The following is a 24,310-nucleotide window of genomic DNA, read 5'->3' on the forward strand; positions in this document are numbered from 1 at the left end:
GGACGATGGGAGGTGTCCGTAGCCCCCTCCTTTGTGAGAATTGCAAGGTCATCGTTGGGTTGGGTCAAGGGGCCCAGGAAAGGAGAATGGGACGTGCAAAATGCCTCGTTTCCCTGGCAATGTAAAGCTACGGGACATGGCGATTGTCTCTGGAAGACCAAGTTGTGTATTGAGTACTGTGCTATTCATTGAAGCCCCTCAGGGGACGACCAGAGTGGGCTGGTTGAGGGATTGCATCATCCCAACCTGATTGACATCTGAGACCCCGTGAGGAAGTATAAAAGAGGGTCTGGGGAACAACCCCTTTAGATGCACCAGAAGAAACGTTAAGCGACCACGTAACAGCAGGAAATCATCTGAAGGAAGCCACGTGCGTTCGATTCCGTGGCTGGAATTGGTGGCTGGAACCATGGGAAAACAGCTTTTAGCTAACAACGGGGAAGCCCGCTCCCCTGACTCAACGGATCGGCATCTTAAAAGATCTGGGGCAAGTTTAAACCGCATCATTTTTAAACCCAACAACGCTGCAGCTTGGACGAACTGATAGTGACTGTTATCTTTCCATCGGACAATACATTAACCCCTAGATAACGATAGCGCTATTTCTTATTGGTTATTATTATACCCGCGCTTAGATTTAGTATTGATGACTGATGCACCATCAATAACTCACACTGAGACGTAGGCGAGATATCGGCTTTTATTGACTGGAAGAAGGAACCAGGAGTGAGTGTCTATCATACAAGGTCCTGGAGACTGAGGCCGATCTTCAGGCCGCAGGTCTCCTTTATACAGGGGCCTGTGGGAGGAGCCACAGGAGCAGTCAGCAGGGGCGTGTCCCGACAGGCACATAGTTCACCACATTCACCCCCCCTTCGTTTGAAAAAGTCCTCATGTAGCGAAGGTTCTTACAAGTCAAGCCGATCAGGCGGTCGAATCTGTCGCTGCGATCTACGTAGCACCGGCTGTGACCGCATAGGTGCCGGCAACATTGGCGATTGCACAGGGGACGGGGGTTGCGCGTGTTCTTGCCCACTAGGCGCCGGTGATCCCTCATGCATGTGCAAGGCGCCTGGTATAAATGCGTACGAAACGCCCGGTATACAAGTGTCGTGAGGAGTCTGTGTAGGGCCTGGTGAGTACGGTGTCACCTCTGGTGCAGGGTTCACAGTTACCGGAGAGCCTTCAGGGTAGTGGTCTGCTGCACCTGCGGGTGCCAGGTCGCGGATGGAGACCGTGTCCTCCCGCCCATCAGGTAAGACCACGTAAGCATACTGGGGGTTCGCATGGAGAAGGTGAACCCTCTCCACCAGCAGGGAGTATTTATTGCTCCTCACATGTTTCCGGAGCAGCACTGGCCCCGGGGACGTCAGCCAAACTGGTAGGGTGGTCCCAGTGACAGACTTCCTGGGAAAAGAGAATAGGCGTTCGTGAGGGGTGGCATTGGTGGACGTACATAACAGAGAGCGGATAGAGTGCAGTGCCTCAGGGAGGACCTCCTGCCATCGAGAGACCGGCAACCCTTTGGACTTGAGGGCTAAAAGTGTGGCCTTCCACACTGTGGCATTCTCCCGCTCTACCTGGCCATTACCCCGGGGATTATAACTCGTGGTCCGACTGGTAGCAATGCCCCTAGCTAGCAAGTACTGGCGCAGCTCTTCACTCATAAAGGAGGACCCTCTATCACTGTGGATATAGCAGGGATACCCGAACAGAGTGAAGAGCTGGCGCAGGGCTTTTATGACGGACGTGGCAGTGGTGTCGGGGCAGGGGATGGCAAAGGGGAACCGTGAGAACTCGTCAATAACACTGAGAAAATAGACATTGCGGTCAGTGGAGGGAAGGGGGCCCTTAAAGTCAACACTCAGGCGTTCAAAAGGGCGGGTGGCCTTGACAAGTTGTGCCGTGTCAGGACAGTAGAAGTGCGGTTTGCACTCGGCACAAATTTGGCAGTCCCTGGTCATCGTCCTGATGTCCTCCAGGGAGTACGGCAGGTTCCGAGCTTTCACAAAATGGTAAAATCGGGTGACCCCCGGATGGCAAAGTTGTGCATGAAGGGCGTACAGCTGGTCGAGCTGTGTGCTAGCACATGTTCCCCGGGATAGGGCATCAGGGGGCTCATTGAGTCTGCCAGGCCGGTACAGGATATCATAGGTGTAGGTGGAGAGTTCTATCCTCCACCGCAAAATCTTATCATTTTTGATCTTGCCCCGCTGTTGGTTGCTGAACAGGAACGCAACCGAGCGCTGGTCGGTCAGCACAGTGAATCTTTTGCCAGCAAGATAGTGCCTCCAGTGCCTAACAGCCTCCACTATGGCCTGGGCTTCTTTCTCCACCGCGGAGTGCCGAATTTCAGAGCCTTGGAGGGTGCGAGAAAAGAATGCTACTGGTCTGCCTTCCTGATTAAGGGTAGCAGCCAGAGCGAAATCGGAGGCATCACACTCCACTTGGAAGGGAGCGGTCTCGTCCACTGCATGCATCGTAGCTTTGGCAATGTCCGCTTTAATGCAGTTGAAGGCCGCGCAGGCCTCAGCAGAGAGGGGAAACGAGGTAGACTTGACCAGGGGGCGAGCCTTGTCTGCATAATGGGGGACCCATTGGGCGTAATAGGAAAAAAACCCCAGGCACCGTCTGAGGGCCTTGAGAGTGGTGGGAAGAGGGAGCTCTAACAGGGGGCGCATACGTTCGGGATCAGGCCCAATAACCCCGTTTTCCACGACATACCCAAGTATAGCAAGGCGGGTGGTACCAAAAACACACTTGTCCCTGTTATAAGTAAGGTTCAGAGCTGCGGCCACTTGGAGAAACCGTTGGAGGTTGGCGTCGTGATCTGGCCTGTCATGACCACAGATGGTGATGTTATCCAGATAGGGAAATGTGGCCTGCAGTTGGTACTGGTCCACCATCCGGTCCATTTCCCTCTGGAAGACAGAGACACCATTCGTGACACCGAAAGGGACGCGCAGGAAGTGATAGAGCCGGCCGCCCGCCTCGAAGGCGGTGTAGGGGCGGTCCTCTGGGCAGATGGGGAGCTGGTGATAAGCGGATTTCAGATCTATTGTCGAGTACACCTTATACTGAGCAATCTGGTTGACCATATCCGCGATGCGGGGTAGGGGGTATGCGTCAAGCTGCGTAAACCTATTGATGGTTTGACTATAGTCCACCACCATCCTATTTTTCTGCCCAGTCCGAACAACAACCACCTGGGCCCTCCAAGGGCTTGTGCTCGGCTCAATGATCCCCTCCCTGAGCAGCCGCTGCACCTCCGACCGAATGAAGGCCCGGTCCCCCGCGCTGTACCTCCTGCTTTTGGTTGCCACAGGTTTACAGTCGGGGGTCAGGTTGGCGAACAGCGGTGGGGGAGGGATCTTGAGAGTGGAGAGGCTGCAAGTGTCGGTAGCGCAGCTGTTGGCCTGGTTCTGGATGGGATGTGTGTGTCCGTGTGTGTGTGTGGTCAGTAGCGGGGTATGTGAAGAAGTCCCACAAAACTGAGGATTCTTGACAGTGAGTGGTGGGAGGGGCCCGTCGTATACCATAGTCACACTTTCGAGATGGCTCTGGAAGTCCAGCCCCAATAGCACAGGTGCACACAGATTAGGCATGACCAGCAGTTCAAAGTCCCGATATACTGTGCCTTGCACCACCAAAGTCGCTATACAACCCGCCCGGATGTCTGCGGACTGCGACCCAGAGGCCAAATGGAACCTCCGACTGACCGGCCGCGTTGCAAGTCCGCAGCGTTGCACTGTGTCCGGGTGAATAAAACTCCCAGTGCTGCCCGTGTCAAACAGGCATCCAGTCCAATGCCCCTCCACCTGGATGTCCATCATGGATCTTGCAAGCTGGTGTGGGGCGCTTTGGTCGAGGGTTACAGTGGCCAGAGTTGGATCGCCGTCGGGGTACCCGGTCAGCATCGGAGGGTCGGGGGCGGGGCATGCTGACGTTGACAAAGATGGCCGCCCACATCCGGGGTACCCGGTAAGCATCGGAGGGTCGGGGGCGGGGCATGCTGACGCCGACAAAGATGGCCGCTCACATCCGGGGTACCCGGTCAGCATCCGAGGATCGGGGGCGGGGCGTGCTGACGTCGACAAAGATGGCCGCCCACATCCCGGCATGCAAGATGGCGGCCTCCACGTTTCACCCGCAGCGCTGCACTCCGCTCGAGGTTGAGACTTACAGACCTTGGCGAAGTGGCCCCGCTTTCCGCAGCTGGAGCAGGTCGCTTCTCGCGCTGGACAGCGTTGTCGAGGATGTTTCTTTTGGCCACAGAAATAACAAAGCACGAGTTTCTTACGGGCCACAGCCGTGGTCTGGGTCGGGGAGCTCGTGGAATCGCGACTGGCGGCGGCATTGGCGAATTCGCTCCCGGGAGCCGGCGGTGGCGGGGTCTGAGGCGTCCACGAAACCGGCGGGGAATCACGCGACTGGACAGCGTCGGCGTTATGCCGCGCAGCTTCTAGAGCGTTGGCCTTCTCTATCGCCGAGCTTAAGGTAAGATCCGAGTTCTCCAGCAGCCGCTGGCGCATGTACACTGACCTCAGTCCCGTCACAAAGGCGTCTCGCACCAGCAGCTCCGCATGCTGTTCTGCCGTGAGCGTCTTGCAGTCACAAGCTCGGACGAGTGTCTGTAGTGCTCGGAGAAACTCAGCGCACGATTCGCCAGGCCGCTGTTGCCGGGTAGCTAAACGATGTCTTGCGTAGACGGTGTTCACCGGCCGCAGGTACTGTCGTTTGAGGGCGTCCAGTGCCCCTTCGTAGGTCGGCAGGTCCCGGATAAAGGAGTAAACTTTGGAGGAGACCCTCGAGAGTAGGATTCTGTGCATAACGGCGGGTTCAGTCGCACGAAGCTCCGCCAAGTACGATTGGAAGCATGCAAGCCAGTGTTCAAAAGCGAGAGCTGCGTCAGGGTCTTGAGGGTCCAAATCCAACCGGTCCGGACGCAAAACGGGTTCCATGTTTTAAAACTTCCAGTCAATAAAATTGATGCACCATCAATAACTCACACTGAGACGTAGGCGAGATATCGGCTTTTATTGACTGGAAGAAGGAACCAGGAGTGAGTGTCTATCATACAAGGTCCTGGAGACTGAGGCCGATCTTCAGGCCGCAGGTCTCCTTTATACAGGGGCCTGTGGGAGGAGCCACAGGAGCAGTCAGCAGGGGCGTGTCCCGACAGGCACATAGTTCACCACAATGACGTATATTATCTGTATGTTTGCATTAGTCTTATTTTTGTGCCCTTTATCAATAAATACTTTTAAAAATAGTACCATCAGACTTCAACGGACCTCTCTATCTTTGCTGGTAAGTGATCCAGTTATGGGAATTCGTAACAGAGGAAACTGGAGAACACCCACACATTCCACAGGGGAAGATGTACAGACTCCTTACAGAGGTTGCTGGGATTGAAGTCTGGACTCTGACTCTCCGAGCTGTGACAGCATCATGTTAATCTCTAAGATTCCATGGCATTACTCCATATCAGGGAGAGCAGATGCTAGTGATCGATTTCCTCTATTGGTTTCATCCTTCCTAATCACTCTGACCTCAGGAAGTATCCCCTCAGAGGGTCTCACCACAATGCACCTTGCTCTTGCAGCTGGTGGGAGCAGCTGGCTGGTGAATGAATGTCTGCTACAATGATAGGAGATGAGTGGTGGGAGGGACTTAGGGGGCCACCTCTTTGGTTAGGTTTCTTTTTCATGATGTTTAGTCTCATTGCAGGTATAATTAACAATCTCTCTTTTTGCTAGCTTTCTCTTAATTCTGGCCGCTTAAGTTTGAGAGAGATTTGCTTGAAAGCTGTTGGAGGTGTGTGTGGTGATTGGGATTCCGGTTTGCATCAGACGACATAGTTATCGGGCAGTGAGTTTCGCAGCTGTCTACTTATTGCCACTTATTAACAAATGTACCCGACTCTTTTAACTAACATTTTTCAAAGCAGTTATTATTTTCTTGCCAGTCATAGTTCGGAACAATCCCACCAGTAATGACTCTTGGGCTGTTCACGACCGTTGTTATTTTTGACTAAAGTCAGTAAAACAGGGTCAACGAATTTTTTACAATAAGATGTCCGCTCAACTGGGATGGAATCATTCAGAAATGCACAGAATTTTGAATGATATTTTGTGAACTTATTTTTTGTCTCACCAAATGGATTCTTTACTGGGAATGGGGCTTTGTGCAAGTTCATTTCTAGGCTTCTAAGTGCTGAATAGCTTGAGCTATTGAAAATAAAAACTAAACTTAAGTTGCTGCAAATCTGAAACAAAAACAGAAAATGTTAGGAACTTTCTGCAGACGCAGCAGTGTCTGTGGAACAAGAAACACTTATGCTTCAAGTCCTAGACCTTTCAACCTAGTATGTTAGCTGTTTCTCTTTCCACAGGCATTTTCTGTGTCCATTAGAGTCTGAGCTTCCACTGGTTAACTGATATTTTGCTTCGTAAAGTTTGCTCAAAATAAATTGCTGGAATGTGTTTAACTTTCTGCTGATGGAAGGAAATATTGGCCTGCTGTAGTAGCTTTGACGCAGGAAATAAGTTTGTAAGGAGCTGCCAATGCATAGGCACCTGAAATCAAAAACTAATTTTTCAAGAGTGAAACAAGGTATCTAACATTTCTAGGTCATTTTTGTATTTCTCTGTAAATTGAACTGATCGCTCCCCGGCTATAATCACTCTCGGAGCCCCAAGGCATTGTCGTCATTCTTCATACGGCCTTCCTTTCTCACCACTGCTGTGGAGTCGAGACTGTATCGTGTTATGGTGTGGCCATAGCAGTGTCTGGCAGATAGCACCAGAGCTTCTCCTCCAACCCTCCTGAAATTGCTCACTTTATGCACCCATTTCCAAAATCTGCCTTCTTTGGGCCTCTGCCTCCACTGCTCTCATCCAGCTCCAGTTCCAGAACCAATCACGACCATCTCCATTTCCCAACTTCACATTCTCAAATCTGCCTGTCGCCCTTAGTCTGCTGCACGGCGCACCCAAGTACACAGCCATAATTTCTGATCGAAGTACCTACATCTTTGGGTATGCCACCTCGCAATCCCTCCCGAAGCTACTGATGGCAGCACCCGTTCAAGTTGTATGTCTTGGGTACAATGGGCTTAGCAATGCCAAAGCAGTCACTTGCCTTCATTGTGCTCATCTAACAATCTAGGATTTCTGTGCATAAACGATTATTTGTTTGAAATGCACCACTTGGTTTTCAAACCAGCCATTTGATTAATGCATTAAAAAGATGCAGGTACCGGAAATCCAAAACAAAAGAATGAAAGTACAGAGAGGTTCTGGTACAATTTTATAAAGCATTGACTGGGCCACAGAGAGGACTGTATGCAGTTCTGGTCACCAAACAATAGGAAGGAGACAGAGAAAACACTGCCTGGGTTAGGGTGCATCAGTTATAAAGAGAGATTAAGTTTGCTGTTTGCTTAGAGAGGGGAACATTAATGAGGCACACAAGATGGGGGGGCAGAGACAGGGTAGTTAGTAAAAGCTTTCTTGCCATTGCGGAGGTATCTAAAACCCAGGGGGACTAAAGTTTAAGGTCAGGAGTTTAGAAAGGGGTCTGAGGAAAATCTTTTTCACCTGAGGAATGTTGGATCTGAACAGCTCTGTCCTTGGGTGGAAGAGGCAGAACCTTTCACTCGCCACGGTACAAAGAAGACTGTGGGCCAGGTGCTGGTAAATGGAATTATTCTGAATATTTAGTGATCAGGTGGGCCGATGAATCTACTTCTGTTTTATACGGTGTATTATGTCTTTCCAGTGAGCTAATACAAAGCTAAGTACTCTTATTTCTGAACCTTCCTATTTTAACCAACATTCAGTAGTGAGCAAAAGTCTTGGACACCCTATATGGGCCTAAGACTTTTGCACAGTACTGTACGTACAACAACTGAAAAGCAGACGATGCTAAGAACCCTAAGCAGGTTGAAGCATCTGTGGACAGAGGAATAGAGTTCATGTTTCATATCAGAACACTTCGTCATCGCTCTCTTCAGAAGTCCGGGATGAAATTCTTAATCACTTATCATTCGCCTCTGCCACTGGCCCCACCGGGCTTGAAATAGTTCCTGCCATCTGGATGGAGCATTTGGCGGTGTGTGCAGCCTGGGCGCAGAAAAACTTCGCCCGTGAAAGTTAGCATCGGAGGGAAGAAATGACGTCTTTAAATTTAAAGTGACGCTCATGGTGGACCTGTGGCACTCGTTCATCCGTCGGTGGAGAAACTGCACGCCAGGGAGGTAGTTTCTGAAGTGCACAAAGGAAAGAAATGACTATGCGGAAGTGAAACAGCTGTGAAGTGAGTGTCACTGCATAGTATTCCTGCTGGAAGGTGTATCATGCAGCTTCCTCTCAGACTGTCAGAGCAGATGAGGCTGGTGGAAAGCAAGTTCTATGTGGTAACGTGAGCGAGGTTATTCTGCCAGGAGCAGATTACCGTCCACTTACTGCGCTATAAATTATTTTGTTTAATAAGGCATGCATTAGGCTGGATTAAGATCCTGATCTCTTCACCTCTTCACACCTAGGACGTTGGGCTTATTCTATTTTCCTGGGGCCACCCTATGCTTTCGGCCAGGTTGTAACCATCTCGTGGCACATTTCCATGAAACGCACCGAGAATGCTTCTGACTGAATTTTGTTCAGATACGCCCTGCAGCCTCTTGACAAATCACAGAGGCTGGGATTGACTGCCATCTGATTTTACGCTCTCGAAACCTCATTTCTTCCACTGCCTGTGCCCTGACCCTGGCCCTTAACTAAGAAATAAATCAGTTTTGTAAATCCCATGAAGACCACCTGCCTAAATTCTTCTAAAGCAGGGGTTGCCAACCTGGAGTCCACATAGCCTTCAGCTAATGGTAGGGGTCCATGGGATAAAAAAGCGATCAAAAGTGAGCTTGTTATTGAAAAGATTCCTAGTCTGGGGCAAATGAATTTCGATGCAGGAAACTTCAGACGCACTGAAGTGAGCCATTCAGCACAAGTGTGCAAGCATTTTGTAGCAATTATCTCTCCTGCTGCTTCTAGAGAGGCTTGCAAAAATTTCTTTTTTAAGCATATGCCCAAATCCCTTTGGAAATGTCTGACAAAACTGTTGATGAAACAGATTTAATTAATTCCAGGGGCAAACAAATTGTTGTGTAAAATTATTTCATATCTCCCTTACGATTCCGATTTTCTTAAATTTCCGTCTCTTGGTTACTGATCTTACTGCCCATTGAAGCATCTTGTTCCTTCTCTGTTAGAACCAGTTACTGCCCATAACTTCCTCTCCATCTTCTGTGATTGAAGGAAAGTGATCCTAGCTCCCTGTGTTTTCCCACTTAACTGGCCCCTTCTCCTTGCCATTCAACTCCCACATTAAGAACTGAACACAGTTCTGCTGCTCAGGCCTAACCAGAGTTAAAATGTTAACACTCAGTATAACTTCTTTGTTTTTGTATTCTCTGCCTCTTTAGAAGAAACCTAATGCTCATTCCAAACAGTTCCATCAAACTGTTTGCCGTGTTCAAAGGTTCTTTTTTGTGAACTGCTAGTTCTCCCTGATCGTGCATGGCTTTTAAAAAGTTGACTGTATAATTTATATACTGTATCCTTTCCACATTTTCCTTTTAACACGCATGTCTACATACCTGTCTAGTGAAATGGCAAGTGAAATTTAGTTTGAACTAAATTCGTGTTTGAATTCCGGAAACTGCTCCTATCCTCCTTCCTTGATTTCTTTGGGTCATAGTTTAGAAAACATTATTTTCTTCCCTACATTCCAGCTTCCAGTTTTAAAGGCACTGAATGCCCTCTCTGAAACTGCACTCATTTCTAGTTGTGCCAGTTATGATAGAGACTAAGGATTTTTTCTCTAGTAGACAAACCTCACACATCTGTTCTGTTTAATGAGCAGATTACTAAGAAGATAGTAAAGTGCGTGGTATTATTTTGTTATTTTCAGGTTTTTAAGCTTCATAAGCACAGTATTCATTTCCTGCTCTTGCCCAAAGGCAATTTTTAATAAATCTGATTCATAGTTTGTAACTTGAGTCACAGCATGTTTACTTCTTGGTTAATTGAAGTTTGGGAGAAGGAAAATGTTGTGGTTTCATTTCGGTGAGGTAAATACAGTGTTTGTGTTTGACTCAGGGCTCAGATATTATGCATTTATTATGCAGTCACTCTGCGGCTTGTGTAGTACCAACTTTTATGATGAGGGTAGATGAGCTATCCTGCTGAAGCCCTAGAAAGACTGCTTACTTAATGAATGCCCTCCATCTCTGTCGGTATAGAAATATTCTTCATTGCTGTTTCCATAACAACTGCTTTTTGACCAGTCTGGGTTGTCAGCCCTGAGCTGAACCCCCAAACCTGGAGGACTGGTGGGCCACTCTTAGTCTGGCCTCTGCCCTTTGACCTGTTTAGCATGGGTGACCCTACCAAGAGCCAAAGCACAAGACCCTGACTCCAGCCAATATACCCCTCCAGGTCTTTGAGGCACGCAGGCCTCCAAACCCAACAACAAGTTGTGGTCCTCTTGGAGGTAAAAACACTGCAGCCTATCACAATTTGTGAACAACAGTGTTTCAACAAGGCGTTGCAGAACAAATAATTTCAGCCAGGTTTTCTGTTACTTTCATATGAGCTGTAACCACATGGAGGAATTCTGCAAACTGTTAGTAGCACAAGTATCACTCCGTTTTCATGAACAATTAGTGTTGTGTAGTAAGTGCCGACTAATTTCTCTATAACATCAAACTTTAGAATATCTTGTACTTTCTGTGGCTGCCCTGAAGTTAAATCACCATTGATTCATTATTCAGCAATGCACACAAAATACTGGAGGAACTCAGCAGGCCAGGCAGCATCTGTGGAAATGAACCGATAGTTGTCATTTCAGTTGAGATCTTTCTTCAGGACTGAGAAGGAAGGGGGAAGATGCCAGAATAAAAAGCTGGAGGGAGGAGAAGGAGGTTAGCTGGTGAAACCTGGTGGGTAGGAAAGGTCAAGGGCTAGTGAAGAAGGAATCTGATAGGAGAGGAGAGAGGACTACAGGCGAAAGGGAATGAAGAGGGTACTCAGGGTGAAATAATAGGCAGGTGAGAAGAGGTAAATGTCAGGGGGGGATTGAGGGGTGGAATTTATGCCATTGGGTTGCTGGCTACCCAAATAGATGACATGATGTTCTCGTTCACCCCATTGGTGGCCTCATCTTGACACAAGAGGAGACCATGGGCTGACATTGGTGCATTTTGCTGCTACCAAGGAAAGGAACCGGGACAGACCTGACAGGGAACCTTAAATCCTTTTCAGATTTGAAACAGCACATTTCCTTCTCGCTGAATATTTTTGCAGATTTAAAAACTACAGGAATTTGTATCAAGCTGTCATTTACACACATCTGATGGCAAAGTGTACTTTAAATCTACCATTAATGCTACCCTCAATCACATCCCTTCCATTTTGCACATGTCTGCCCACCAGCCCACCAGGGGTAGGGTTCCTCTTATCTTCATCTACCACCCCACCAAGCTCCACGTCCAGCACATAATTCTCCGTAAGTTCCGCCATCTCTAATGGGATCCCACCACCAAACACGACTACCCCCCCCCCCCTTCTGCTTTCCGTGGGGATCACTCCCATGGAACTCCCTTGTCCATTCATCCCTCCCCGCTGATTTCCCTCCTGGCACTAATCCTTACAAGCAGAACAAGTACTACTCCTGCCCCTACACCTCCTCCCTCACTACCATTCAGGGCCCCAAACAGTTCTCCCCAGGTGAGTTGACACTTCACTTGTGAGTCTGTTGTGGTCACCTATTGTACTGTATCTGATGGTGCCAATGTGGCCTCCTGTATAACAGTGAGACCCAGTGTAGATTGGGAGGCCACTTCACTGAGCTCCTATGCTCCGTCCACCAGAAAAAGCAGGATCTCCCAGTGACCACCCATTTTAATTCCACTTCCCATTCCCATTCTGACATGTCAGTGCGCGGCCACACTCAGGTTGGAGAAACACCTTAAATTCCATCTGGGTAGCCACCAGCTTGATGGCATGGACATAGATTTCTCAAACTTCCGGTAACGCCTCCCCTTTCCTTTACCATTCCCCATTCCCATTTCCCTCTCTCACATTATCTCCTTACCCACCCATCACCACCCTCTGCTGCTCCACCCCCTTCCCTTTCTTCCATGGCCTTCTGCCCTCTCCTGTCGGATTCCCATTTCTCCAGCCCACTTTCACCAATCAACTTCCCAGATTTTTACTTCACCCTGCCCTCCTACCCCTCCTATCACCTTGTGTTTCTTCCTCCCCTCCCCTCACCTTCTTACTCTGACTCCTCAACTTCTTTTCTCCAGTCCTGCTGAAGGGTCTTGGCCCGAAATGTCGACTGTACTTTCTTCCATGATGTTGCCTGGCCTGCTGAGTTCCTCCAGCATTTTGTGTGTGTTGCTATACTTTGAATTTATGCATTGGTGGAAACTGGGGAGCTTTGCTACCTATAAATGCTTTTGTAGTGAAACATAGCATTGGAGTTCAACAAACAAAGTTTATACATATGAAACCAATTAGCCTCTTCTATCATTTTAGAGCTTCAGATGTATGCATCTTTGCAGATGGTTTATTCAAAACTCGTGGGGCTAAAGTTGGCACTGAATCAACCATCACGTCTCTTTATATTAACTGTAGTTAATAATTCTTCTCTCTGTATAGGTTTTAAATGAAGCCGTAGGTGCATTAATGTACCACAATATTACCCTGACGAGAGAAGATCTGGAAAAGTTCAAAGCCCTGCGAATAATTGTACGGATAGGCAGTGGATATGACAACATTGATGTGAAGACTGCAGGAGAGCTCGGTGAGTCAAGTCCAAGCAATAATTTTCAAAACTACCTTTTCATATATATTTGTAATATGTGATTTGCAAAGTCATTTATGAGTCTGCAATGGAACAGATGCAAAACATCACTAAAGAGTGTCTATAATTCATTAAAGGAGCAAGTAATGTCTTGCATGAATTATAAGCACAGGCAATCTAATGAGTAGAAACAATTTGGCAAGGCTCTGCGGTACCCAAGTGAGAATTGTTTTGAGAAAAGTAACTGAACGTGTGCTGTGCTGCCACTCCTCGTCTGGAAACGCCACAATTGTGTTTTTCCCAGTGCGTCAGCAATGTTAGATGAAGCAATTGATAATTTATTGCTCAGAAGATGGTGGTGCTGCTGCAATTTGCCCGTGCGTCTCTCTGTGTCTGAGGAAGATAAAGGATCATTGCAATTACCACTCCTAGTCATCTATCCTTTCACATTCACTGAATATGCTCAGACAAGAGACATGGCCTCGCATTCATTGGGTCTGCCTGTATCTTGGCACATTAGCCACAAATCACTGCTTTTTTTTTGTAAGAATGGGCTGCCATGGGTCATTTCTTGTTCCAAATTGCAGCTGATGGAAGCTAAAGATTTTTTGTCATGTTTACACCATTTAAAACACAACACTGTGTTCATCAGAATAACAAATGTGAATTACAGATGTAAAAGTCTTTATAACTTTGTACTGACGCCATTGCATGGAAAATTTGTGAGCAAAAGTTACCTGTGCTAGATTGTGGTTTACCAAAGCAATTAAAAATCTTCTGGAATTATGAGTTCCAGAGTTTAAGCAATGACCTCATAGAGTATACATGTCTTACTCCATGTGTTCAAAGGTACCCACTGGGAGATTCAAGTCTTGCTGCTAAATTTTCCTTCTAAGTGTCTGTTGGAGAAATTCCTTGGGCGATTTCAAACATATATACAGTATAAAAAATGATGTATTTCATTTGTATTTCATTTTTTACAGAAAAATCTGGCGTTTGTAAACGCTATTACAGTTCAGGGCATCTGTAAGAAAGTTTGTACATCCTTCCTGTGAATGCATAGGTTTCCTCTCACAGTCTAAAGATGTACTGGTTAGTAGGTTGATTGGTCATTGTAAATCATCCTGTGATTAGGCTTGGGTTAAATTGGTGGGTTGCTGGGCAGCCTGGCTTGGTGGGCCAGTAGGACCTGTTTCACAATGTGTTTCTAAATCAATATTAAATAACTATCAGAGGAGTCTGGCAGAGAGCACAGCTGTCCAGCTGAGTTAGGTAATTGTTGTAATACAGGATAAGGTAGTTTCTAAACAAGTACAAAGAGTAACTTGAGACAACCCAAAGCTAGATTTAATGCATTCAAGTGCAAGGTGTTACACTTCGGTAGAACCAATCAGGGAGGTCTTAAACAGTGAGTGGTAGGACACTGTGGTAGATCAAAGGGATCTGGGAATACAAGTCCATAGTTCATTGATAATAGCATCACTGACCAATTGGGTTCTAAAGAAATCTTTTGGCACCTCAGCCAAAAGATCAAAGTATTGAGTACAGGAGATGGGATGTTATGTTGAAGTTGTATAAGATGTTGGTGAGGCCTAATTTGGAGTATAGTATGTAGTTTTGGTCACCTACCTTATAGGTAAAATGTAAATAAGGTTGAAAGAGTACAGAGAAAATTTACAAGGATGTTGTGAGGTTTGGAGGACCTGAGCTATAAGAAAAGATTGAATAAGTTAGGACTTTATTCCTTGGAACATAGTAGATTGAGAGGAGATTTGATAGAGGTATACAAGATTATGATGGGTATAGAGAGGGTAAATACAAGCAAGCTTTTTCCACTGAGGTTGGGTAGGACTACAGAGGCCGTAGGTTAAAGGTGAATGGTGAAAAGTTTAAGGGGAGCATGAGGGGAAACTTGTTCACTCAGAGGGTCATGCGAGTATGGAATGAGCTGCCAGCACAAGTGGAGCATGCAAGTTTGGTTTCAACATTTAAGAGAAGTTTGGAGAGGTACATGGATGGTAGGTCATAGACCGTTATGGTCCTGGTGCAGGTTGATGGGGTAAGCAGTTTAAATGGCTCAGCATAGACTAAATGGGCTGAAGGGCCAGTTTCTGTGCTGTATTTTTCTATAACCCTATGATGGACACCAGTTTAGCACGAGGATAATACAATTTCTGAATTCCTTTAGAAGATATTCTTCCTTTTCTAATGGAAGAGCAGCAGTGCATTTGATCAAGAAAAGAAAGTTTGGTATTTTTACCATTAGTACTTTGAAAGAATCCAACTCATGGAATCAAGTCGTTATTTAGTCTTCAGTACTACTTGTAAAGAAGACTTGCACCAAACTGAAGGTCATAAGAGTGATTTGGCAGTGTGCCCTTAATAAACTGCGCTCTCTAAAACAGCCCTGACTATTGTTGATGATTAAAGGATGCTAATTTAAGTGTATGCCAGATTAAAAACTGAACAAAGAACCAAGTTGTAATGTCTGATTTGTTTTAAATGGGATACAATGTTGAATGTAAAGGTGCATTTTAATTGGTTATTACCTAAATATTTTGCTTAATATTGTTTGCTGTGATAGTGGAGCAAGCTAATTCAGAACACACAGTTCCTGGAACTGAAATCTTTAACAGTTTATTCCTATTTAGATTCTGGGTTGCTCAGAGGGTCAAGACAATGTGGTACTTTGAGAATAAGAACAATTATATGTGTTGGATAAAGGAATTAGACCTACAGAGTTAGGCACATTAGTGGAACTATGATCTCTGTTTTACTTGATAAGTAAGAAATTCCAAATGGAATTTACTTTAGCTAAGTGTTGTTTTTGGAAAGGCAACAAATCAGGGTAATAATGTTTGACAGTCAACTGTAGGACCTTGCAGAGTATTGTAAAATGGAGAGATTGAGGAATGCAAGTAGATGATTCTCTGAGAGTGCTGTCACAGTAGATAGTGTGGTGAAGATGTCAAGTTCAAGTTGAAGTTTATTGACACTCAACCATACATATATACACTGCCAAACGAGACAAAATTCCTCCACACCAGTGTACAAAACACGGTGTACATATAACTCACATACATAACACATAAAGTAATATTACCACAAATCAATTAACAAATAATAAGGTGCATAGACGATACAAGTTAATAAGTAAACAGTATAACATTATTGGCACTTCACATGTGTTGAGACCTGGGTTGTGGCAGGTTGTTCAGTATCTTATGGCCTGGACAATTCTTGTCCTAATGCTACAGTACCTCCTGCCTGATGGTTGGGGGTTGGTGTCAAAGAGTCTGTTGGATGGATGGAAATGATCATTGACAATGCTAAGGCCCTGTGTATGCAGCGCTCCTGATAAATATCTCTAATAGGTGAAAGAGAGACCCTGCTGATCCTCTCAGCAGTCCTCGCAGTCCTTTTTGGGGACATGTGGTCAGATGCCTTTCAGTTCCCACACCAGACAGTGATCCAGCTGGCCAGGGCTCTCTCAATGGGACTCCTATAAAAATTGACGTGTTAGCTTTCATTCAAGGCATTGAATATAGAAGCTGGGATGTAAGATTGTAGTTGTATATTGTTGGAGTTGAACTGGAATACTGTATTGTGTTCAGTTTTAATGAGGCTGAGAAGAGTACAGAGGTGAGTCATGAAGATGTCACTGGGATTCGAGGGCTGAGTTATAAGAGATGTTGAGGAGGTTGGGGCTGTTCTTGTTTGAGCACAAGAGAATGAGGGGTTGTGTTACAGAGGTGAAACAAAAATCATGAGGAACAGAGGTTAATGTGCAGTGCTTTTTCCCAGGATTGGGAAATTGAGACAAAGTGGACATGAGCTTAGGACGAGGTAAGAGAGATTCAATGGGAACCTAAGCGACAACTGTTTCACCCAGAGGGTATTGATATTTGGAATAAGCTGCCTCAGGATGGCTGAGGTAGGTACATTAGCAACATTTAAAAGGCACATAGACAGTTCATGAATAGGAAAGGTTGTGAGGGATACGGGCTAAACATAGGGAAATGAGACTAATTTAGTTGGCTTTCTTGGTCAACATGGATCAGTTGGGCTAAAGAGCCTGTTTCCATGAAGTATGACTATAAACAGTGAGGTAAAAAGGATTTCTTCATGCTGAACCATTTTTTTAATAAAGGGCTCGTGTATGAAGATCTAAACATAAGAATTAAGCCACTCTGCCCCTCAAACTTACCTCCTCCGATCAGTAAGATCATGGCTGATCTAATTAGGACCAAAACTCTGCATTCCTAACTCCTCCCAGTAACATCACTGCCTATTTATCTCTGCCTTAACATTATTCAGATGCTCTTCATACAACTGAGTAAAAGGCGAGACCCAATGAGATATGAAAAAAAATTACCTCTCTCTGAAGTGGTCATTCCCTTATTTTATACAGTGTCCCTAGTTCTAATTTCACCCACAAGGGAAATCCTCTCCACTTCCATCCTGTCTTGATGATGTCATCCTGTCAGGATAATGTATGTTCCAATCAAATAATATCTAATGTTTCTAAATTCTAGTAGATACAACACTAGCCTCTCCAGCCTTACCTCCTAGGACAACCTACCTATGCCAGATGCTATTCTAGTAAACCTACTCTGAACTGCTTCCAATGTATTTGTATCCTTTCTTGTATTAGGAGAACAGTACAGTACACAGAACTTGAGATGTGATCTGGTTGTTGTGCCATGTATCTGAAGCAACACCTCCCTACTCTAAATAATGAATTACTCTAATAATAAACAACAACAGTCCGGTAGCTTTGCTGATTACTTGCTTTACCTGCATATTAACCTGCAAATCATGCACAAAGGTAATGAAATCTCTCTGCATTTCAGAGATCTGCAATCTCTTAACATTTAAATAATAGGCTTTTATTCTAACAAATTTGGCGATTTTAGCTTTCACTACATTCTACTCCACTTGCCTGAACCTTGATGACTCACTTTATCTACCTACGTCCTTTTGTTGTATCATTATGTCATCTTTACAGCTTATGTGTTATCAGCAGATTTAACAACCTTTAATGCCTTCATCCAAGTCATTTATATAAACTATTGAAAGTAGAGAACCCACTTGCTACATCTTTCCAAAAACCCGTATTTCCTCTTTCCTGTTAGGCAGCCAATCTCTTTTTCACCATGGTAACTTCTATACATTGAGCTTTCATTTTTTGTAATAACAGTAATGTGGCACCTTTGGGTGGTGGAGTGGAGATACGTTTCTACCAAAGGAGGTATAAGGCGCTCCTTCCCTTCACTCGCTTGCAAATCGCCTTTGGATAAGGTGTAACACCCACTTAGGACCCTCCCCTGACCCCTCTCCACCAATAAGGATTACCTAAAGCCATGGAAGCAGATGGTGGTGGATGGTCTTATGAGCAGCTGATATTTATCACGTCCTGGTGATGCAACCACTGATGCCAGGCAGACAATCTCTGAAGAGTATTGATAGTGGCTGAGGTCACCAGTCTTGTAAAGACACTGCCCAGAAAAAGGCAATGCCAATCCACTTCTGGAGAAAAATTTGCCATAACAATCTGGGTCATGGAAAGACCATGACTTCCTACAGCATATGATGTGGCATGTATGAACGAATGGCACTTTACTCTAATATGTAAGCATAATCAGAATGTTAGAATCAGGTTTATTATCACCGGCATGTGTCATGAAATTTGTTAACTTAGCAGCAGTTCGATGTAATATATAATAATAAATCAAGCAATCAATCAATTACAGTTAACATGTATTGAATAGATTAAAATTGTGCAAAAAACAAAAATAATGTATATTAAAAAAGTGAGGTAGTATTCAAGAGTTCAATGTCCACTTAGGAATCAGATGGCAGAGGGGAAGAAGCTGTTCCTGAATTGCTGAGTGTGTGCCTTCAGGCTTCTGTACCTCTTACCTCATGGTAACAGTGAGAAAAGAGCATGCCCTGGGTGCTGGGTCCTTAATAATGGATGCTGCCTTTCTGAGACATCGCACCTTGAAGATGTCTTGAGCACCTTGTAGGCTAGTACCTAAGATGGAACCAACTAAATCCACAACTCTCTGCAGCTTCTTTTGGTCCTGTGCAGTAGTCACTCCATACCAGACAGTGATGCAGCCTGTCAAAATGCTCTCCACGGTACATCCACAGAAGTACCTTCCTTTTCCCCTTCATCCACAATATGTTAGTACTTTAAAGAACTCCAGTGAGTTAGTCAAACATGATTCCCTTTCCATGAACTTCATATGATTGCCAAAGTCAAAGTTGAGTTCATTGTCATATGCACAAGTACATGCATGCCCAATTGCAATGAAAAACTTTCCTGCAGCAGCATCACGGACATTTAGAATCAGATAAGCAGCTTTTACAAGAAAAAGTATATACTATACATAATTTTTGCATGAAAGTCAACAATTCAAACCAAAAATAAGCCCATTGTACTGTAAAGTGACCAAAATAGTCATGATGCAGCTATACTGAAATAATGATTAGGGTTGTGGCTATTGGTTCAAGAATGAAGTGGTTGAATGGAAGCTGTTCTTGAACCTGGTTATGTGGGACTTGGCTTCCGTATCTCATACAGCTGCGAGAAGGTGTCATGGCCCAGATGGTGGAGACCTTTGATCATACATGTTGCCTTCTTAAAGCAGCGCCTCATGTGGATGCTAACAATGATGGGCTGAGATGTGCCCCTGATATATTGGGCTGAGCCCGCTACTCTCTGCAGTTTCTTTCATTTCTGCACACTCAATTGCCATACCAGGCCTTGATGCAACCAGTCAGGAAACTTGCAACAGTACATCTGTAGAAGTATTTCTTCTTCTTTTGCATGTTCCACCGCTGGCCTTTAGTGCAACAATGAACGTGCTCCATCTCTGGAAGTATTCATGGCTTCCTTTATCATGTCAGTCGCTTCCTCTCGGTTTACTGTCAATCATGCAGGTCCTGGGTGGAGACTCAGGAATACCGTCACACTCAGATGCAGAAGGATTCTTCATTGCTGTTTCCATAACAGTTTTGCTTGACCAGTCAGGGTTGTTAGCCCTGAGCTGAACCCCCTCAAACCTGGAGGATCGGTGGACCACTCTTAAACTGGCCTCTGTCCTTTGACCTGTTTGGTATGGGTGACCCTACCAGAGGCCAAAGCATAAAGCCCTGATTCCGGCCATCGTAGATCTCTGGGTCATTGAGGCACACAAGCTCCCAAACTACAACAAGGTTTTGGTCCTTTTGAAGGAGCGTAGAAGTACCTGGACCCGTGATTTGCTACATCTTCAGTAAACCACATTGAGAGGAATTTGTTTGACTTACAATATATGTGCTGTGGATTTCTCTTGACACTCCTTAAACAGTCAGTTTCCCTACAGTTACATTTCTTTTGTTAAAATACTATTCAAGCATGGTTTTGTGGATGCAATGTGGAAGTGACTTCCTCAGCTTCAATGACTACTTACCGACTGGGCTTAGTGAACAGTAATGAAAAGTGCAAATATTAGCACTGTTGGTATTCTGCACTATTTATATTTGCAATGTCTTATTTTACTTCTGTTGTCTATTTACTGAATATAGCACCAATTGCAGAGGGTCCTTCAATCCAAAACAAGATTAACTGGTTCTTCATCTCTGTAGATGCATGCATTTACACCGTTAGCCAGCTGGTGTGTCTGTTTAACAACATAGCCACACTTCAAAAAATGTAACTCTAGCAAGCAAAGTCTTGTAGAGCAGTGCTATATGCAGAGACGAGATGAACAAGATACAGTTCATTGGTTTTGATTGTATACTGGTGTAATTTTTTTTAAAAAAGGAAAACATAGGATTTATTAGCATTGGAATCAGGTCTATTATCACTGACATATGTCGTAAAATTTGTTGTTTTGAGGCAGCAGTACAGAGCAAAATATTTAAAAATTGCTGTAACTTACAATGAGAAATATAAGTGGGGCAAAAAGAGATAAAATAGTGAGGTAGTGTTCAGGGATTCATCATTCAGATATCTGATGGTGGAGTGGAAGACCATAAGATCATAAGTTATAGGAGCAGGATTAGGCCATTTGGTCTATTGAATTTGCTCTGTTATTTCATCATGGCTCATCCATTTCCCTCTCAGTTCCAATCTCCTGCCTTTTCCCCAAAATCCTTCATACCCTGACAAATAAAGGATCAAACATGCTGAGTATGCACCTTCAGGCTCCTTTACCTCCTCCCTCATGGTAGCAATGAGAAGCCGATATGTCTTGGATGGTGAGGGTTCTTAATTATGGACATCTTCTTGACTGGAAGTCATAAGTGTAGTGAGAATAGAGTAGTAGGTTAAGCATGCATCTTTGAGGTCTGCCAATGTTGGTTGTCAGTGAGTAGGGGTCGGTTTACCAGTGTACACTGACTGTGTTCTCCTGATAAGGAAGTCAAGAATTCAGTTGCAGAGGGAGGTACAGAGGCTTGTTGATCAGTACTGATGGTGTTGAACACTGTTGTGTTGATGGTGTAGAAGGAAATAAAATAGATTGGAGAATAAAATTTGTGGGGAAAAGAAACAAGGAGATTGGGTGTTGGGGAGAGGTTCAACTTTGACCTCTACAATAATCAACAACATGGGATGATATAAACCTGAGGTTCCATTGAGGAAATGAAAAGCTCTAGTTAATGTTCAAAAAACATCTCACATTTGTGGAAGGTGGTGATCTCTGTTTTTTTTTGTGTCCTAAACTACATGCAAATTAGCATTTTGTCAAGGAAATTAGAGGTTTAAGTGCATGACTGTGTAATTAGAGCAGAAGATGCCACAAGTTTACTGTTGCCATTGATGGAGAAAGCAAACTAGAACAGACTCAACTCTAACTGGAACCTCCATCACAACAAATCAACCTATTAGGATAATTAATAATTGGAGACAAATAAGATGGTTGGAGGGAAGAGCAGGCAAATAATAATAATTCTGAGAAGCCAAAGCTGTAGTGAAAAGTAGTGATATGGGTAAAAGTAAGCAGATTGCATCAGGAGAATGTACATTATAATAATGGAGGTAGTGCACCGGTGACTGTGCCACATCAGGATCAGGTTTACTATTACCAGCATATGTTGTGAAATTTGTTGTCTTTGTGGCAACAGTACAATGCAATACATAATAATAAGGGAAAAATAAAAAGTAGTGAGCTAGTGGGTGTAATGTCTGTTCAGGAATCAGATGGCAGAGGGGAAGAAGCTGTTCCTGAATCGTTGAGTGAGTGCCTTCAGGCTCCTGTACATCCTTCCCAATGGTAGTAATGAGAACAAGGCACGACCTGGGCGATGGATGCCGCCTCTTTAAAACATCACTCCTTGAAGGTGTCCTGGATACAACAGAGACCAGTTTCCATGATGGAGCTGACTAGGTTTACAGCTCTCTGTAGCTTATTTCCCTCCCGTCCACACAAACAGTGAGAAATAGTAAAGCATTAAAGTTAGCAGTGATATGTATGACTGTGGAAAATGTTTAAACAAGGTAGAGGAATTAATGACATAAATAGAAGTATGTGGACTTTATCTAATGATCATTATAGGAATGCAAGGTGACCAAGAGTGGGACTGTAATCATAGTGTTGGGTGAAGTATGCTTTGTTGGATTAAATGAAACGAGCATGAAAAAAGGATAAGCAATAATCATTGGGGACCTTAATCTTCCTAAACAGTGTGCAAACCAAATTAGTAAAAGTAGGACAATTCATGCAATACATCTGAGACCATTTTCTGCAAACAGATGTCAAGGAATCAACTAGGGAACAGAGCACTTTATGTAATGAAGCAGGATAGATTAGTAATCTTACAGTAATGGATTCTCTGGGGAAGAGTGCTCATAACATGGAATTTCATTTTGAACTTGAGCTTGAAATGAGGATCTTAAATTTCAACAGATCAACACAAGACGGTCGAAGGCCACATTGCTTTGGGGAAATTAGATTCAAAGATGCAACGGTAGATAAGCAACAGCAAGTTATAAAAGAAATAATTTGTAATTCTTTTGAGCACATTTCTTTGAAGATTAGCATTGCACCAGAAATGTAACTATGCATCATCTTGCTTTGATGGCTTTGGCAGCTGATGGACGGTTTGTACAGAGCCATTGCCATACTGCAATACGAACATCATCCCAGCCTGCACACTACAGGACACCGATGCAGAACACATGCAAGATCAGTTTGGGTCTTCATCTCTGAGTCTTTAATCATTCCATAATGTTCTGTGCTGAGCACCTGGTTACTCTTTGTGTCTGGTCTTTTACCTTCATACGACTGGCGTATCAAACTTAATATTTGATGATCTAGGACCAGAGGACACAGTCTCAGATAGAGGGGCTTCCTTTTAGCATGGAGGTAAGGAGGAATTTCTTTAGCCAAAGAGTGGTGAATCTGTGGAATTCAGTGAACAGGCAGCTGTTGGTGCCCAGTCTTTATGTATATTTACAGCAGAGGTTGATAGATTTTTGATTGGTCAAGGCATGAAGGGAATCGGGGAAAAGGCCAGGAGATTGAGGCTAAGAGGGAAAATGGATCAGTCATGATGAAACGAAGGAGCAGACTCGATGGGCCCAAAGGCCTAATTATGGTATTAAGTAGAAAGAGAAATATGAAAGATTATCTTTATTTATTTATCGCATGTACATTGAAACGCGGTGTAAAGCATCGAGATTGTGCCGGCGACGGTGCTCATGGATTGTCATGCTTCTAACGGCAGCATAGATTGCCAGCAACCCACTAACCCTAACCCTAACTATACACTTTTGGAATGTGGGAGGAACCCAGAGTGCTCAAAAGAGCCCACATGGTCATGGAGAGAACACACAAATGCTTTTCAGGCAGCGGCGAGAGTTGATCCTGATTGGTGATCGCCTAGCTATGTAGCATTGCGCTAATCACTTGTTTAGTTGAACTTTGTTCATTTCACTTCTCTGCAATTTTATGTTGTTATAAGTTTCACTTTCTAAAATTCTATTAATATTTAAGTAAATCTATGTCAGTCTTCTTAAATATCTGGTTTTGGAGACAAAAATTGTGAAACAAGTTTTTGATAGCATAAGCTGTCAGGTCAGACAGTGATGCAGGTGGCTCCGCAGAGATGGAGCTGTTACCAGGTATTCTGGGCTGCTGGTTGCTGAGGTTTTTGTTAAATATCCCATTGTGCAAACAGCCCAGCATATGTAGCAATTCAAACATTCGTTTCTCACTATCTGAAAGCACAACTTAGTAGAAAGTAAAACCCAGCATTGTGAAATCCCATCAAAATATGGGCATAGGGAAACAGATATATCAAAATATACCTCAAACCAGTCACTGAAAATCAAATTGCTCACAAATATAATGAGAAAATCAAGGATGCTGGAAGTCCTGATGAAGGGTCTCTGCCTGAAACTCAGACTGTACCCTTTTCTGTAGATGCTGCCTGGTCTGCTGAGTTCCTC

At 44.5% G+C, this 24,310-nt stretch overlaps 1 protein-coding gene across 10 annotated transcripts in view; it reads left to right on the forward strand.

Moving 5' to 3' along the window:
- ctbp2a (C-terminal binding protein 2a) overlaps window positions 1-24,310 on the forward strand; it is a 304,686-nt gene that overhangs the window by 246,672 nt on the left and 33,704 nt on the right. For all 10 annotated transcript variants that reach the window (XR_009507482.1, XM_059947716.1, XM_059947720.1 and 7 more), the window contains one exon: window positions 12,723-12,867. Coding sequence is in view for 9 of the 10 variants with exons in the window: in XM_059947716.1 (XP_059803699.1) it covers window positions 12,723-12,867 (145 nt within the window). In the remaining variant the exon portion in view is untranslated. The remainder of the gene's footprint in view (window positions 1-12,722; window positions 12,868-24,310) is intronic.

This window comes from Hypanus sabinus, chromosome 22 (assembly GCF_030144855.1).
Source record: "Hypanus sabinus isolate sHypSab1 chromosome 22, sHypSab1.hap1, whole genome shotgun sequence".
In the NCBI taxonomy this organism is placed as follows: domain Eukaryota; kingdom Metazoa; phylum Chordata; class Chondrichthyes; order Myliobatiformes; family Dasyatidae; genus Hypanus; species Hypanus sabinus.